This window comes from Gracilinanus agilis, chromosome 3 (genome assembly GCF_016433145.1).
Source record: "Gracilinanus agilis isolate LMUSP501 chromosome 3, AgileGrace, whole genome shotgun sequence".
NCBI classification, from domain to species: domain Eukaryota; kingdom Metazoa; phylum Chordata; class Mammalia; order Didelphimorphia; family Didelphidae; genus Gracilinanus; species Gracilinanus agilis.
Window position 1 is genome coordinate 173,670,472 of NC_058132.1, and position 13,649 is coordinate 173,684,120.

The window sequence follows — 13,649 nt, forward strand, 5'->3', positions numbered from 1 at the left end:
ACCAAATGGATGAGATTATTGAGACCATCTCACATGAAGTCTATCTTCTCCACATGGATGGTGTGGTTTCTTTGCTTCTGTAGTGCTTTAAGTTTTGCTAAGTGCTTTTACAGGTGGTTAGGGTTCACCTAAAATTGCTAGTAATTAAATTTTCTTTGCTTCCATAGTGCTTGTCAGATCACTACATAAGTGTGGGCATGAAATACCTGATTAGTTTTGTAATAGTAATGCTGAACTATTCTATTGTATCCAAATGTAGCAGATTGAAACACAAATTTGATTTCAACTATTACCGACTAAGATGATAGATATTTCAAGCCCTAATTAAAGGGTATTTTTTAATCATTTATCATTAACTAAACTGTACATTTCATTTTTCAGAACATCCTACCTGAACCACCTCTGTCTACTGCAGCCATGGTTCGGCTATCTGCATCTTCATATGTAGTCTATCCACCCGATAAGCCTTTCCTTAATTCGGATATACGACGCTCTCCACAAAAACCAACATGTGCCTATCCAGAAAGCAATAGCAGAGGTAAAGTAGGCAAATAATCTTAATTTTATCCAAGGTTAGTCAGGGGTTAAAGTTTTGTGGTGATCATATTTTTCAGTTTACTTATAACAATTAATGTGGGGAGGGGTGGGGAATTCCATTCCCTCTTAAGTCCTAAGAATTGTATTACCTTCAAATACTCATTTCCTTTTTTTTTTTTTTCTTTCTTAAAAAAAGTTTTGGCTTATATAATTATTTGCATTTGAAACTTGTTGGAACCAGTAGGCAAATAGAAAATTTTGTGATTTTAAAACTAATGCAAATTTGAGGATATTATTCTAGTCTAATCTCTTATCAAAAAGTAAGATGATACTTAAGTTATCCAAAACAGATGGGTATGCATTTATTCTCTTTCATTCTTAGGATCATAGATGTAGAGCTGAAAGGGACCTCAGAAACTTTCTAGTCCACCTCTGTCATATTATAGATGAGGAAACTGATATCTAGAAAGGTAAAGTAACTTGCCCATGGTCACATAGTAATCAAAGATTCCCAGGAGTCGGTGCCATATCTCAGTGTTTGAGCATCTTTACTGAAGGACGGTCTCTCTTTACATGTAACCTAAATGTCTCTACCTACAAATTAAACTTAGGTGAGTAAATTTTGTTAATTGAATATTTTTTAATATTTTTTCCAGATTATACATCAAAACAATTTTTAGTAGTTGTTTTTGGACATTTTGCAATCTGTGTTCCCTCCTTCCTTTCCATCCTACCCCCCCTTCCCAAGATAGCAGGTCCTATGATATAGGTTATCATACATTGTTATCATACAGTACATATTTCCATGTTCATCATGTTGCAAAAGAAGGTGAATATTATTTTAATTCTACTAAAGTAGCTGGTTCCAGATATTTTTGTGTTGGAGAGTGCCTTTGAGAAATTGGTTCATTATATTCTATATTTTAAGTGACTGTCAAAGATTAGAGCCAGACTTCAAGTCAGAAAGATCTGGTTTAAATCCTACCTCTGACATAGCTATGTGACTGTAAGTCACTCAGTTTCTTTGAGCCTCAGTTTCCTCATCTGTAAAAGGTAAGATAAGAATACCGTCAGTACCTACTTAACAGGGTTTAAATAAAGTTCAAATGAAATAATATGAGTAAAGTGCTTTACAAACTTAAAATGTCAGTTTTTATTTCTTTGATATCTTCTCACTGTACTTAGTTTAGTGCTGGATGCTTATTTATCTAGTTTTTTAAATTTGGATTTTATCCAGAATTCAAACAACTAGATAATTAGAATTTAAATTACAGTTCTATAAAATTATAAAATTGATCATACTAATGATTCAGAGATATCATAAGATCCTTAAATAACTCCTAAATAATGAAAGAAAAATGTATGTTGTATGTTTTCATTATGTTCTGTATGAGTTAGATGCTGCATGTTATAAATGTTTTTAAAACTGCTGATTTCAGTATACTATGTGTTGTCTAGAATATTCCATTTTTCATTCCTAGACATTCTATATTATGTGAAGGATTAAATTTTTGGTGTAGGAGTTTGAAAAAAACCCAGTGCACAGATTATTAAATGCAAAACGCGTAGTGTATTATTAGGAAATATGGATAGGAAATAGGAAGGAGGAAAGTGAAAGTAATTTTACAATAGCTTGTAACTATACCCAAGATCCCAATTCTAACTAAATTTTTCTAGAAAACCCTAGATCCATCTGCCTCAGAGGGCAGTATCGTCTTCTAGGCTGAAGCCATTGCCTACTCTCCTACTCTCTCTATCTGATAATATAACCACTATCTATCTACCTTATCTACCCAAGTTAATCAATAATCAATAAGGCCAGTAAGGCCTTAATTCAGTTCTCTGTCTCCAACCAGAGACAGTGCTAGCAGCACAACCTCTCCCCAGGAGACCAAAAGACAAAAAGCCCTTTCCAACGGTCTGCAACTTAGAAACCAAAACTCAGCTACGCCCTTCTAACTGTCACCAACTGCCAAGAGGCATAGCAAGGGGTCTCTTACTGAAAAATATTATTGCTCCTTTCCCTCTTAAATATATAAAAAGGAAATTAATAAAAATTCTCTTAACAATTATTAGATGTAACTATAGTTTGTCATTACTGGAAATATAAAAACTGATTGGTGTCTTTTTTTTTATATGCCAGAAGTTATAGTTGTTCCTAACTCATTTTTACCAGATTTAAGTATGTCCCTTCTATGCAAATGGTTACTCAGCAGTCTTCTGTTCTCTTTTCCTGCATTGTCCTTAGAATTTTTCATTCTCTTTTCTTACTTTCTTCCTCCTTGACTGTTCTATAGAAAGTTTTGCCTCTTCTTCTCTGGCTGTATTTTGTACCATACTCCCTTCTAACACTCCACAGTTCTTGTATGATGGGCATTATTTTCCTTTTATACATCTCAGAAACCACTTAGAACCTCATCTTATTTTCATCATACTTAGTCTTTACTTCTGTGATGAAAAACCCAAAATTTCATTAGGAGACTTTTTATGATTAAAATTCTCTGGAGACCGTGTATTAATTTATAATGATTAGTAAAGATGAGGGGGAGGCAGAGAGAGAGAGAGAGAGAGATCACATGATCACCCCTATTTAATGCTCCCCAATTCTCTTTGCAAGTCTCCAGCCTGAAAAAGAGCATGGGCCTGTTCTGTCCCCTTTCTTATAAGGCCAGTGATGTCACTTCTCTGCCTCTATGGTTGGACAGACCTGACCTCTCAATCTGGGTCAGAGCCAAGTATTCCCAGAGTCATGCAGGACTTGGTGCCAGCCTCTTCCTGGAGCCAGAGAGCCCTGAGATCCCAGAGAGCCGGAATAAAGGGGCACTTTTTTTTTTTTAACCCTTACCTTCTATCTTGGAGTCAATACTGTGTATTGGCTCCAAGGCAGAAGAGTGGTAAGGGCTAAGCAATGGGGGTCAAGTGACTTGCCCAGGGTCACACAGCTCGGAAGTGTCTGAGGCCAGATTTGAACCTAGGACCTCCCATCTCTAGGCCTGGCTCTCAATCCACTGAGCTACCCAGCTGCCCCCAAGGGGCACATTTTTAATTAAATGCACATGAGACATAACTGATCTAGTCTAGCCCTCATTTTAAAGATTAGCAAACTAAGATTCAAAGAGATAACATAAGTTTCATTCTTCTCTGAAATATAAATGGATTTTACTTCAGTTCTGTATTAACCTACAAGTAACTTGGTTTTTGTAGTGAAATTTGTGGGAGAGGATGAAAATAGCAAGAAAATTGAAGGGATTTTTTTTTTGTTGTTATTGTTTGTTTGTTTTTAATCTTTCCTTTCCATCTTAGAATCAATACTCTGTATTGGTTCCAAGGCAGAACAGTGGTAAGGGCTAGGCCAGTGATGGGCAGCCTTTTGAGTTTGGTATGTCAAAATTCGCCAGAAAAAACGAGCATAACTCAGGTGGTGTGTCACTTTGAGAAAAAACCATAATTTCACGATATTCATAGTTTAAATTAAAAAATGTATAATTGTAATATATAGCTGTATTTAGTAAACCAAACTAGGTAAATTAATATAGGTAGAATTGTCATCTATAGTGCACAGTGTCTGCACTACACCACAGCAAATGTTTCATCCTTGGCATGCGGCCCCATACTTCTCTGTCATCAAAAATGGTTAGATGTGTCAGTGCTGACATGTATGCCATATATTTCCCATCACCGGCATAGGCTATGTGGTTAAGTGATTTGCCCAGGGTCATGCAGCTAAGATGTATCTGAGGCAGGATTGAACCCAAGACTTTGCCCTCAACCCACTGAGCCATCTAGCTGTCCTCCTGGGATTTTATTTTAACCCCTTTTCTTTATCCTCAGCTTAAAAAGAAAACAAAATAACTGTTACAAAACATCAAAACTGTGTTTTTGTTTTATGGACAGAAGAATTAGGAAGTTGTAAGATTTCTTTCTATTCCATAGTTGGTTAGAGAAGAAGAGAGAAACTAGTTGAAATGACAGATGGTAGTGGTAGAAAGAGAAACAGGCAAGTCAGTCCCTTGGGCTTCTCAGAAGGAAAGAAAGGATATAACAAAGAAAACACATGAGGTTTTAACATCAGTAATTCCTGCCCTCTTTCCATTTGTTCTCTATCCTCCCATCCTTTCTGATGGGGCATCTGCCATAGATGATGACCCAAGCAATTGGTTAATCAACATTAATTAAATGCTTACTTTGTGCCAGACAATGTGTTTGACACTGGAGATAAAAAGACAAAGATGAAATGTTCCTTGACTTCATGGAACTCATGTCCTACTATAGCAGAAAACATACATTCACAGTCATATACTCACAGATAAATGTGAAATAAATTCATGTTAATGGCAGGGGTGGGATATTTGCAAGTTGGGGGAGCCAAGAAAGGTTTTATATAAGGTAGGATTTAGCCTGAGTTTTGAAATCAAGAAGGTGTCAAGCAACAATGGCAAGTGTATTCATGTCATACAAAGAGGCGGGGGAATGAAGTATTAAGTGTAAGGAAAAATGAGACCAGTCTGGCTACACTGAATAGTAGAGGAAAATGAAGAATATATAACAAGTTGGAAAGCTAGGTTGGGGTTCCAGTGTTAAAATACTTTAAAAGTTAAACAAGTTTACATTTTTCCATAGTGGCATTTGGGAGCCACTCTAGTACTTTTGAGTTAGGGAAGTAACATTGTCAGACCCGTGCTTAGGAAAATCAGTTTATTAGCTATGTAGTAGATAAATTAGAGAATGGAGAGATTTGAGGCAAGGTCCAGTTAGTACAGGCAAGAGGAGAATAATGAGATGATGTATTTAAAGGGCTTGGACTAGGGTGAGAGATCTGGGTTGAATAAATAGATGATAATAATAATAGCTAACATTTAGCAAACATCTTGAGGTTTGCAGAACATCTTTTATGTAATATCTCATTTGATGCCAATATAGGTGTTATTATTATCCTCATTTTATAGATGAGGAAACTGGCTAAGTGAGCTAGTTAGTGAATTGCCCACAGTAATATAGCTAGTTAATGTCTGAGGTTTTGGATCCAGATTTTCCCGATGCCAAGTTAACTTGAATGATCTATCATTCCACCTAACTGCCTTTATTTGTTGCTACAGTGGATTGAGAACTATAGCAGTCCTCTATAATGTTGGTAAACTGTAATAAATAATGATATCACCAAGTAAGAAAGTAAAGGGAAGGGGGCCTAAGACAAGATCCTTGGGACAGATCTATAATTAACGGCGTGTGGTATAGGTGAGAAATCTACACAGGAACCTTTTTTTTTTCTTTAGAATATTTTTCCATGGTTACATGATTCATGGTTCCCCTCCCTGCCCTTTACCTCCCTGCTCCCAGAGCTAATGAGCAATTCCACTAGGTTATACCTATTTCTATGTTATTCATATTTGCAATAGAGTGATCTTTTAACACCAAAACCCCAATTATATACCCATCAAACCACGTGATTCGATCATATATTTTTCTTACGCGTTTCTGTTCCTACAGTTCTTTCTCTGGATATGGATAGTGTTCTTTTTCATAAGTCCCTCTGGATTGTCCTGGGTCATGTCATTACATTACATTACATTACATTACATTACATTACATTACATTACATTACATTACATTACATTACATTACATTACATTACATTACTGCTAGTTGAAAAGTCCATTGTGTTCAATTGTGCCACAATATATCAGTCTCTGTGTATAATGTTCTGGTTCTGCTTCTTTCATTCTGCATCAATTCCTGGAGGTCTTTCCAGTTCACATGGAATTCCTCCAGTTCATTATTTCTTTCAGCACAATAGTATTCCATCACCATCAGGTACAAGAATTTGTTCAGCTATTCCCCAATCAATGGACACCCCCTCATTTTCCAATTCTTTGCCACTACAAAGAGCGCAGCTATAAATATTTTTGTACAAGTCTTTTTCTTTATTTTCTCTTTGGGATACAAATCCATCAGTGGTATGGCTGGATCAAAGGGCAGGCATTCTTTTAAAGCCCTTTGCGCATAGTTCCAAGTTGCCTTCCAGAATGGTTGGACCAATTCACAACTCCACCAGCAGTGTATTAGTGTCCCAATTTTCCCACATCCCCTCCAGCTTTTCTCACTTTCCTTTGCTGCCATATTAGCCAGTCCACTAGGTATAAGGTGGTACCTCAGAGTTGGTTTTATTTGCATTTCTCTAATTGGGAGGTATTTAGAACACTTTTCCACATGCTTATTGATAGTTTTGATTTCATCACATGAAAATTGCTTATTCATGTCCCTTGACCATGTGCTGATTGGGTAATGGCTTGATTTTTTTTTTAACCCTTGTACTTCGGTGTATTGTCTCATAGGTGGAAGAGTGGTAAGGGTGGGCAATGGGGGTCAAGTGACTTGCCCAGGGTCACACAGCTGGGAAGTGGCTGAGGCCGGGTTTGAACCTAGGACCTCCTGTCTCTAGGCCTGACTCTCACTCCACTGAGCTACCCAGCTGCCCCTGATTTTTTTGTAAATTTGATTTAGTTCCTTATATATTTTAGAATTATCACATTGCCCTCCATTGAATTATCCCCTTTAAATCTTACTCTATTCCCTTTATCTCTGTTCCTCCTCACCAGTATTTTGCTTTTTGTCACACACCCTTACTTCCCCCTCCCTCCAGTTACCTCCCTCTTCCCTTGTCTTATTCCCCTTCTTCTCTATGGGGTAAGAGAGAATTCTATACCCCACTGAGTATACTTGTTTTACCCTTTCTGAGCCCTTTATGGTGAGAGTAAAGTTTAAGCATTGCCTCTCACCACCCCTACTCTTCCTCTCTATAATGGTTTTTCATGCCTCTTTATGTTATATAATTTAACATTCTATTTCTCCCTTCCCTTTTCTCTCAGTGCAACCCTCTCTTTCAACCTTTGATTTTTTTACATATCATTCATATGCATACCTGTTATATCATATATACATATCATTCCATATCATCATATTTACATATATATATCATCATAATCAATTTACTTTCTCCACCCTTTTTCTGAATAAATTCCTTCTGTCTTCTCTACTATTAAGAGTAATTTTTGAGAATTACAGAAATCCTCTTTCCATGTAGACTTATTTTGACCTTAATGAGTCCCTTAAATTTTCTTTCTTATTTACCTTTTTGAGCTTCTCTTGTTTCTTGTATTTGGACTCCATATTTTTTCTTTAGGTTTGGTTTATTCCTCAGGAATGCTTGGAAATCTTATGTTTTATTGAATGTCCATTTTTTTCCCCCTGAAAGAATATACTCAGTTTTGCTGGATAGGTGACTCTGGGTTGTAAACCCAGATCTTTTTCCTTCCTGAATATCATATTCCATACCTTTTGATCCTTTAATGTAGAAGTCACTAGGTCCTGTGTGATCCTGATTGTAGCTCCATGGTATTTGAATGGTTTCTTTCTGATTGTTTGATGTATTTTTTCCTTGGCTTGGTGGCTTGAATTTAACAATTCTATTCCTGGAAGTTGACATTTGAGGATTTCTATCTGGAGGTGATCTGTGATTTCTTTCAATTTCAATTTTATTTTCTTGTTCAAGGATCTCTGGATATCAAGGTTTTTTTCTTGATCATGGTTTTCAGTTAGTCCAATAATTCTCAGATTGTCTCTCCTAGATCTATTTTCTAGGTCATTTGTTTCTTCAACAAGATATTTAATGTTTTCCTCTATTTTTTCATTCCTTTGATTCCACTTTATTGTTTCTTGATTTCTCATGAAATCATTTGTTTCTAGATGGTCAGTTCTGATTTTTAAGACCTGATTTTCCTCCATCAGTTTTTGGTTCTCCTTTTTTCAGTTGGCCCATTTCTTGCATTACTTAAATTTCTTCTTGCATCACTTTCCTTTCTTCTTGCATCACTTTCATTTCTCTTTCTCACTTTTCCTCTGCCTCTCTTAGTTGGTTTTTTAAGTCCTTTTTGAGTTTTTCCAGAATCTGTGTCCAATCTGTATTTTTTATTTTGGATTTTGGGTGTGTTTCCTTTGCTTTCACTGTTTCCTTGTTCTTTGTCTCCATAAAAATTCTTTAGAGTTAGGTTCTTTTTTGGTGTTTGTTCATTTTTCCTATCTAATTATAGGTAAGTTGGGGGGAGGAGGGGGATGATGTGATGGTCTGAAGGCTGAGAGCTCTGAGAGCCCTCTCCCCTTCTGATTCAGTTGACCCTTGAGATGCTAATAGTTAAAGATAACCTTACAATATTAGCCTTGATGGTGACGATGATGATGCTTGATGGTGCTTTCTCAGTGCCTATCACACGTAGTAAGTGCTTAGCTTAATAAATGTTTGTTGACCGACTTCTTTTTCATCCTGTATCCACCACCACCCACTCTGCTTAAGAGGAAAAGATCCAAAGGTTGCTAGAAAAATCACATGATTCCTACTTCCTGGTAAGCTCTACTTTTCTTTGGAAACTATGTGTTTCACATGGCTGTATAACAGTAAAGGAATATTTCTGCCATTTCCTTGATGCAGGTGCACAGATCTTTCTCTGAACAATTGAGTATGTCTCTGTGTATCCCTTCTCTGTCTCATTTCAGTTTTTAGTCCTCTTCAGTTCATATGTTTGGCTCCTTTTTATTTTATTTTTTTTTAAACCCTTACCTTCTATCTTGGAGTCAATACTGTGTATTGGCTCCAAGGCAGAAGAGTAGTAAGGGCTAGGCAATGGGAGTTAAGGGATTTGCCCAGGGTCACACAGCTGGGAAGTGTCTGAGGCCAGATTTGAACCTAGGACCTCCCATCTCTAGGCCTGGCTCTCAATCCACTGAGCTACCCAGCTGCCCCTTGGCCCCTTTTTAAAGGCCAAAACCAGGGCTTGAATTAGCTAAAGACTTTAATGTCAGAATAAAACTTTACAGTAGAGGTATTATCCCTACTTACATATAAAGTAACTACACCTAATGACAGTTTGTATTTTGCCAACTTCTTCAATCTTTTCTGTTCTTTAATGTTTTCATATTTTTTTTAGAGCCCTCTCCCAGTTTTCCATATAAATATAGACAACAGAAATGGGCATGTTCTTTTAATAAGGACCAGTTGCATAACAAAATTTCAGTCAAACCACTCTAACAATTAAAGCTCAGTCTTGTTAAATCTTCATCAGGCTAACATTCTTTTTCTTAAGTAAGGACTCATTGAATTTTACTAAATGTGTGTTCTTTTCTGAACCCAGCTGTGTTATCTTTGTAATTTATTTTAATCTTTATTCAACTTTACAAATATATATTCATATATATATATATATTCAACTTTACATATATATGTGTGTGTGTGTGTGTATATATATATATATATATAATGTGTTTAGTTTGCCATGGTCTGTGAATTTCTGCTATACATTTCTTATGTTAGTTGCATTGTCTAGTGTTTTATCAGCTGTAGACCCAATTTGCATTATCTGAATTATAGTATCTAAGTTGATTTTTTTTTAATGCTAAATAATACTAGACCTTAGGCTGTACTATGTAGCTATTCTTTTCTCTTCATTTTTTCAGGTTTGTTTTTTTCATTAGTAACTACTTTTTGGATATGAAGCTCTAGTTAGTTTCTTATGGCATAGAAAGTCCCAATTTTGTGAACAAGTTCTATTCCAGTGGTTAACTTATAAATCAGTTGCTTAGAACTCAATGTACAGTTTCTAGTAGAAATAATATCCCCCATCTCCTACTTCCCAAATTTGCTTGCCTCATAATATAGCTAAATATGCTAGTTTTAAGACTAAAAGTAATATCCCATAATCTCAAAGCTGGAAGGGACCTTTAAACCAACCTTAATCTGGAAAACAAATTCTCTCCTCATCATACTTGGCAAGTGGCCATCCATCTTTTGCTTAAAGACCTCAGGTAAGGGAAAATTCCACCATCTCCAAGACAATTTATTCTTCCTTGGGATAACTTGAAGGGTTAAAAGTTTTTCCTTTGCTCAGGCTTAAATTTGTATCTGAAACTTCACCATTATTCTTAGTTTATCCCTCTCAGGCAAAGCAGAAGAAATCTGTTCTTCCATTACAAACTAGCTAAAATATTTCTCCTAAGTCTTCTTTTCTCCAGACTAAATAGCTCCCATTTCCTTCGACCAATATTTATGTGGGGTGAATTTAAAAATTACTTTCTGCTAGATACTCTCTCCATGTTGTAAGAGTGAAAATTATGAAACTGGCCGTAATTAGTAATTTTATTAATCAAAGGTAATGGAGGGAGGGTGGAAAAAATAAGAGAGTGATATCAAAGTTACTTTCCTTATTGTTCTATTTAGGTTGTGGTACCCATGAGGGCTCCCTTACACATGCTACACAGGCAAGTCCAGTCAGCGACAAACATGGAAGAGAAGAGAGCAAGATCTGCTCTTGCTTCAGTTTATCAAACCTATTCTCCACCCACTAACATGACACTCTGGATCCAGCTATGGCTTTCTGTTTTGCCTGTATCACGTTAGGGCGGCAGTCTAGAGGGGGGCATTGCAGGGAAGATCACCCTGTCCCCTATCTCTTGATATCTTGACTCCATTGCTGCCCCTCTCTGGCTGCCATTCTATCCTTGTGACCCAATTTACCCAATGATTTCCCTCACACATTCCTCACTTACAGACCAAGTTCAAACTCACACCAGTATTCAAAAGGAGGAAAGGTAAATGTAGAAACCCAAATTGAACATAATATTTGAGGTGTGGTCCAAGCAGAGCATAGAGTAGCACTTCTGTCATCTTCCTGGGGGTAGTCTAATAGTGTCTCTTATTAATACAATCTAATATTTCATTAGTCTCCTGGTAATCCATATCATGAACGTGACTTATATTGAGTGTTAATCTATATAACCTCTTAGATCTTCTTCACACACGCTGTTATCTAGCTATACCTTGTTCATCTTTAACTGTGTTTTTTGTTTTTGATTAGGGATAGGTATGTGTCCAAACCTATGGGTTCCTGGATATAGGGGTTTCCTAGTGTGTTAACTTTACTGGAAGTGATGGAGAGCTCACTTATAACTTATAGTCTCAAAGACTGGGAAGCTAGATGGCTCAGTGTATAGAGAGGCAGGCCTAGACACATGAGGACCTGGGTTCAAATCTCTCCGCAGACACTTCCTAGTTATGTGACCCTGGGCAGGTCATTTAAGTCTATTTCCCTAGTCCTTAACTGCACTTCTGCCTTTGAACCAATACTTAAGATGGATCCAATGACAGAAGGTATGGGTTTAAAAAAATAACAAAAGGGCAACTGGATAGCTCAGTAGATTGAGAGTCAGGCCTATAGACAAGAGGTCCTACGTTCAAATCTGGCCTCAGACACTTCCCAGCTGTGTGACCCTGGGCAAGTCACTTGACCCCCATTACTCACCCTTACCACTCTTCCACCTAGGAGCCAATGCACAGTAGTTAAGGGTTTAAAAAAAAATAACAAAACACAGTGTTTAGTTAACCAGATTCTGGGACTTTCTACATGCAATTTATGAACATTTAGGTATAAAACAGCAGAGAAACATAGAGAAGCTAATTTTTTTACGCATTGTTCTCATTGGAATGCATGGAGGGGGGAAGTATAAATAAATGTCTTGTAAACCAAATGCAAGCAAATTAATCATCAATAGAGCTAATTAATTTTAACCTACATAACTCCTAATAGTGTTAACTAAATAACTCAATTCTGTCCTACTTAACTCACAAAATGATCATTGATATTTAGCTATTTGCAACATAGCTAGGATGTATGAGGTAGAACTTGAATCTAAGTCTTTTCAACTCCAAAGTTAATGGCTTGAATTTACTACACCATATTGCCTTTAATTTTTCTCTTGAGTTAAAAAAAAACTTAAATTTATTCATATTAAATTTCATCATATTAGATATGGCCCGGCATTCTGGGCTAAATCATTTTTCATCCTATCACCTAATATCTTAACTATCCCTTCTAATTTTATGTCTTCTATAGATTTTATATGTGTGACATCTAAAGCTTTATCCATTGATTAAAAAATATTCAGCAGCACAGGACCAAACACAGACAGTACACTAGAGACCTAAATTGACTAATTACTACTTTTGGTGTCTGACCATTCAACCAGTTCTGAATCCATGAGGTCATTATGCTTAGCTTTCTTCAAATAAGTTTTAACTTAGTCTTTGCTTCAGCTCTCTTTATGTTATATTTGCGGATTCATACTATACTTTTGTACCTAGCAGTCTATTCATTGCTAGGGATTGTCTTGTTTTTTTCTTTATATATCTGGAGCCTAGTGCACATAGTAGAAATATTGGGTTGAATTGAATTCATTTTATGCTAACTTGTCTTTTTTTTCCATCAAATATAAATATGTCTTTTAAAATATTTTATTTTTCCTCAATTACATATAAAAACACTTTAACATTTAAAAAAAATTGAGTAATGAGAATTTAAGCTAGGTTCAAAACTATTAGTATAGAAAAGGCTTAAATAAAAGAGATATTATGGAAATAAAATCAGTTAAATATAAAACTTAGTGGAGGAGCAGCTAGGTGGCTCAGTGGATCAAGGACCAAGCCTAGAGATGGAAAGTTCTGGATTGGGCAAGTCACTTGACCTACATTGCCTAGCCTTTATTGTTGTTCTGCCTTGGAACTAATACATGGTATTGATTCTAAGAGGGAAGGTAAGGGTTTATTTATTTTTTTTAATCAGTGGATCCTAGGGTGTAGATAGGAGGAAAAGTCTAGGATAACCAGGAGATTGTGATCCTAGGTGACAAGAAAAGTATAGCTCCTCAACAGAAATAAAGACATTAGAAGGAGGGGTAAATTTCATGGGAAATATAGTATCTTCACTTTTAGACTTTTCCTGTCTAAAGGCAGTAGGCCATTGGGGATGTGAGACTGGAGCTCAGGATAAAGGATAGGTTGGATATATAACTCTGGAAATGATGAATGAATGAATGGGGGTGGGGGAGGATTTAAGGCTTACCAAGTGCGATCATGCTAAGCACCCACTGGAGGATACTAGTAGAAGAGAGTCCTTGTTCACATTCTAATGGGGTGAGAACACATGGAAAGTTTCAGGTGCATGTCCTGGAATTGGACAAGAACTATTTAGAACTTTTTTATTTTCTTCTGTCTTTTCTTTTCTGCTATATTG

The 13,649-nt window shown here is 36.4% G+C and overlaps 1 protein-coding gene across 2 annotated transcripts in view; it reads left to right on the plus strand.

Moving 5' to 3' along the window:
- Positions 1–13,649, plus strand: part of CEP57 (centrosomal protein 57) — a 74,202-nt gene that overhangs the window by 8,778 nt on the left and 51,775 nt on the right. For both annotated transcript variants that reach the window (XM_044668388.1, XM_044668387.1), the window contains exon 2: positions 382–538. In XM_044668388.1, the coding sequence (XP_044524323.1) occupies positions 418–538 (121 nt within the window). In that variant the 5' untranslated portion in view covers positions 382–417. The remainder of the gene's footprint in view (positions 1–381; positions 539–13,649) is intronic.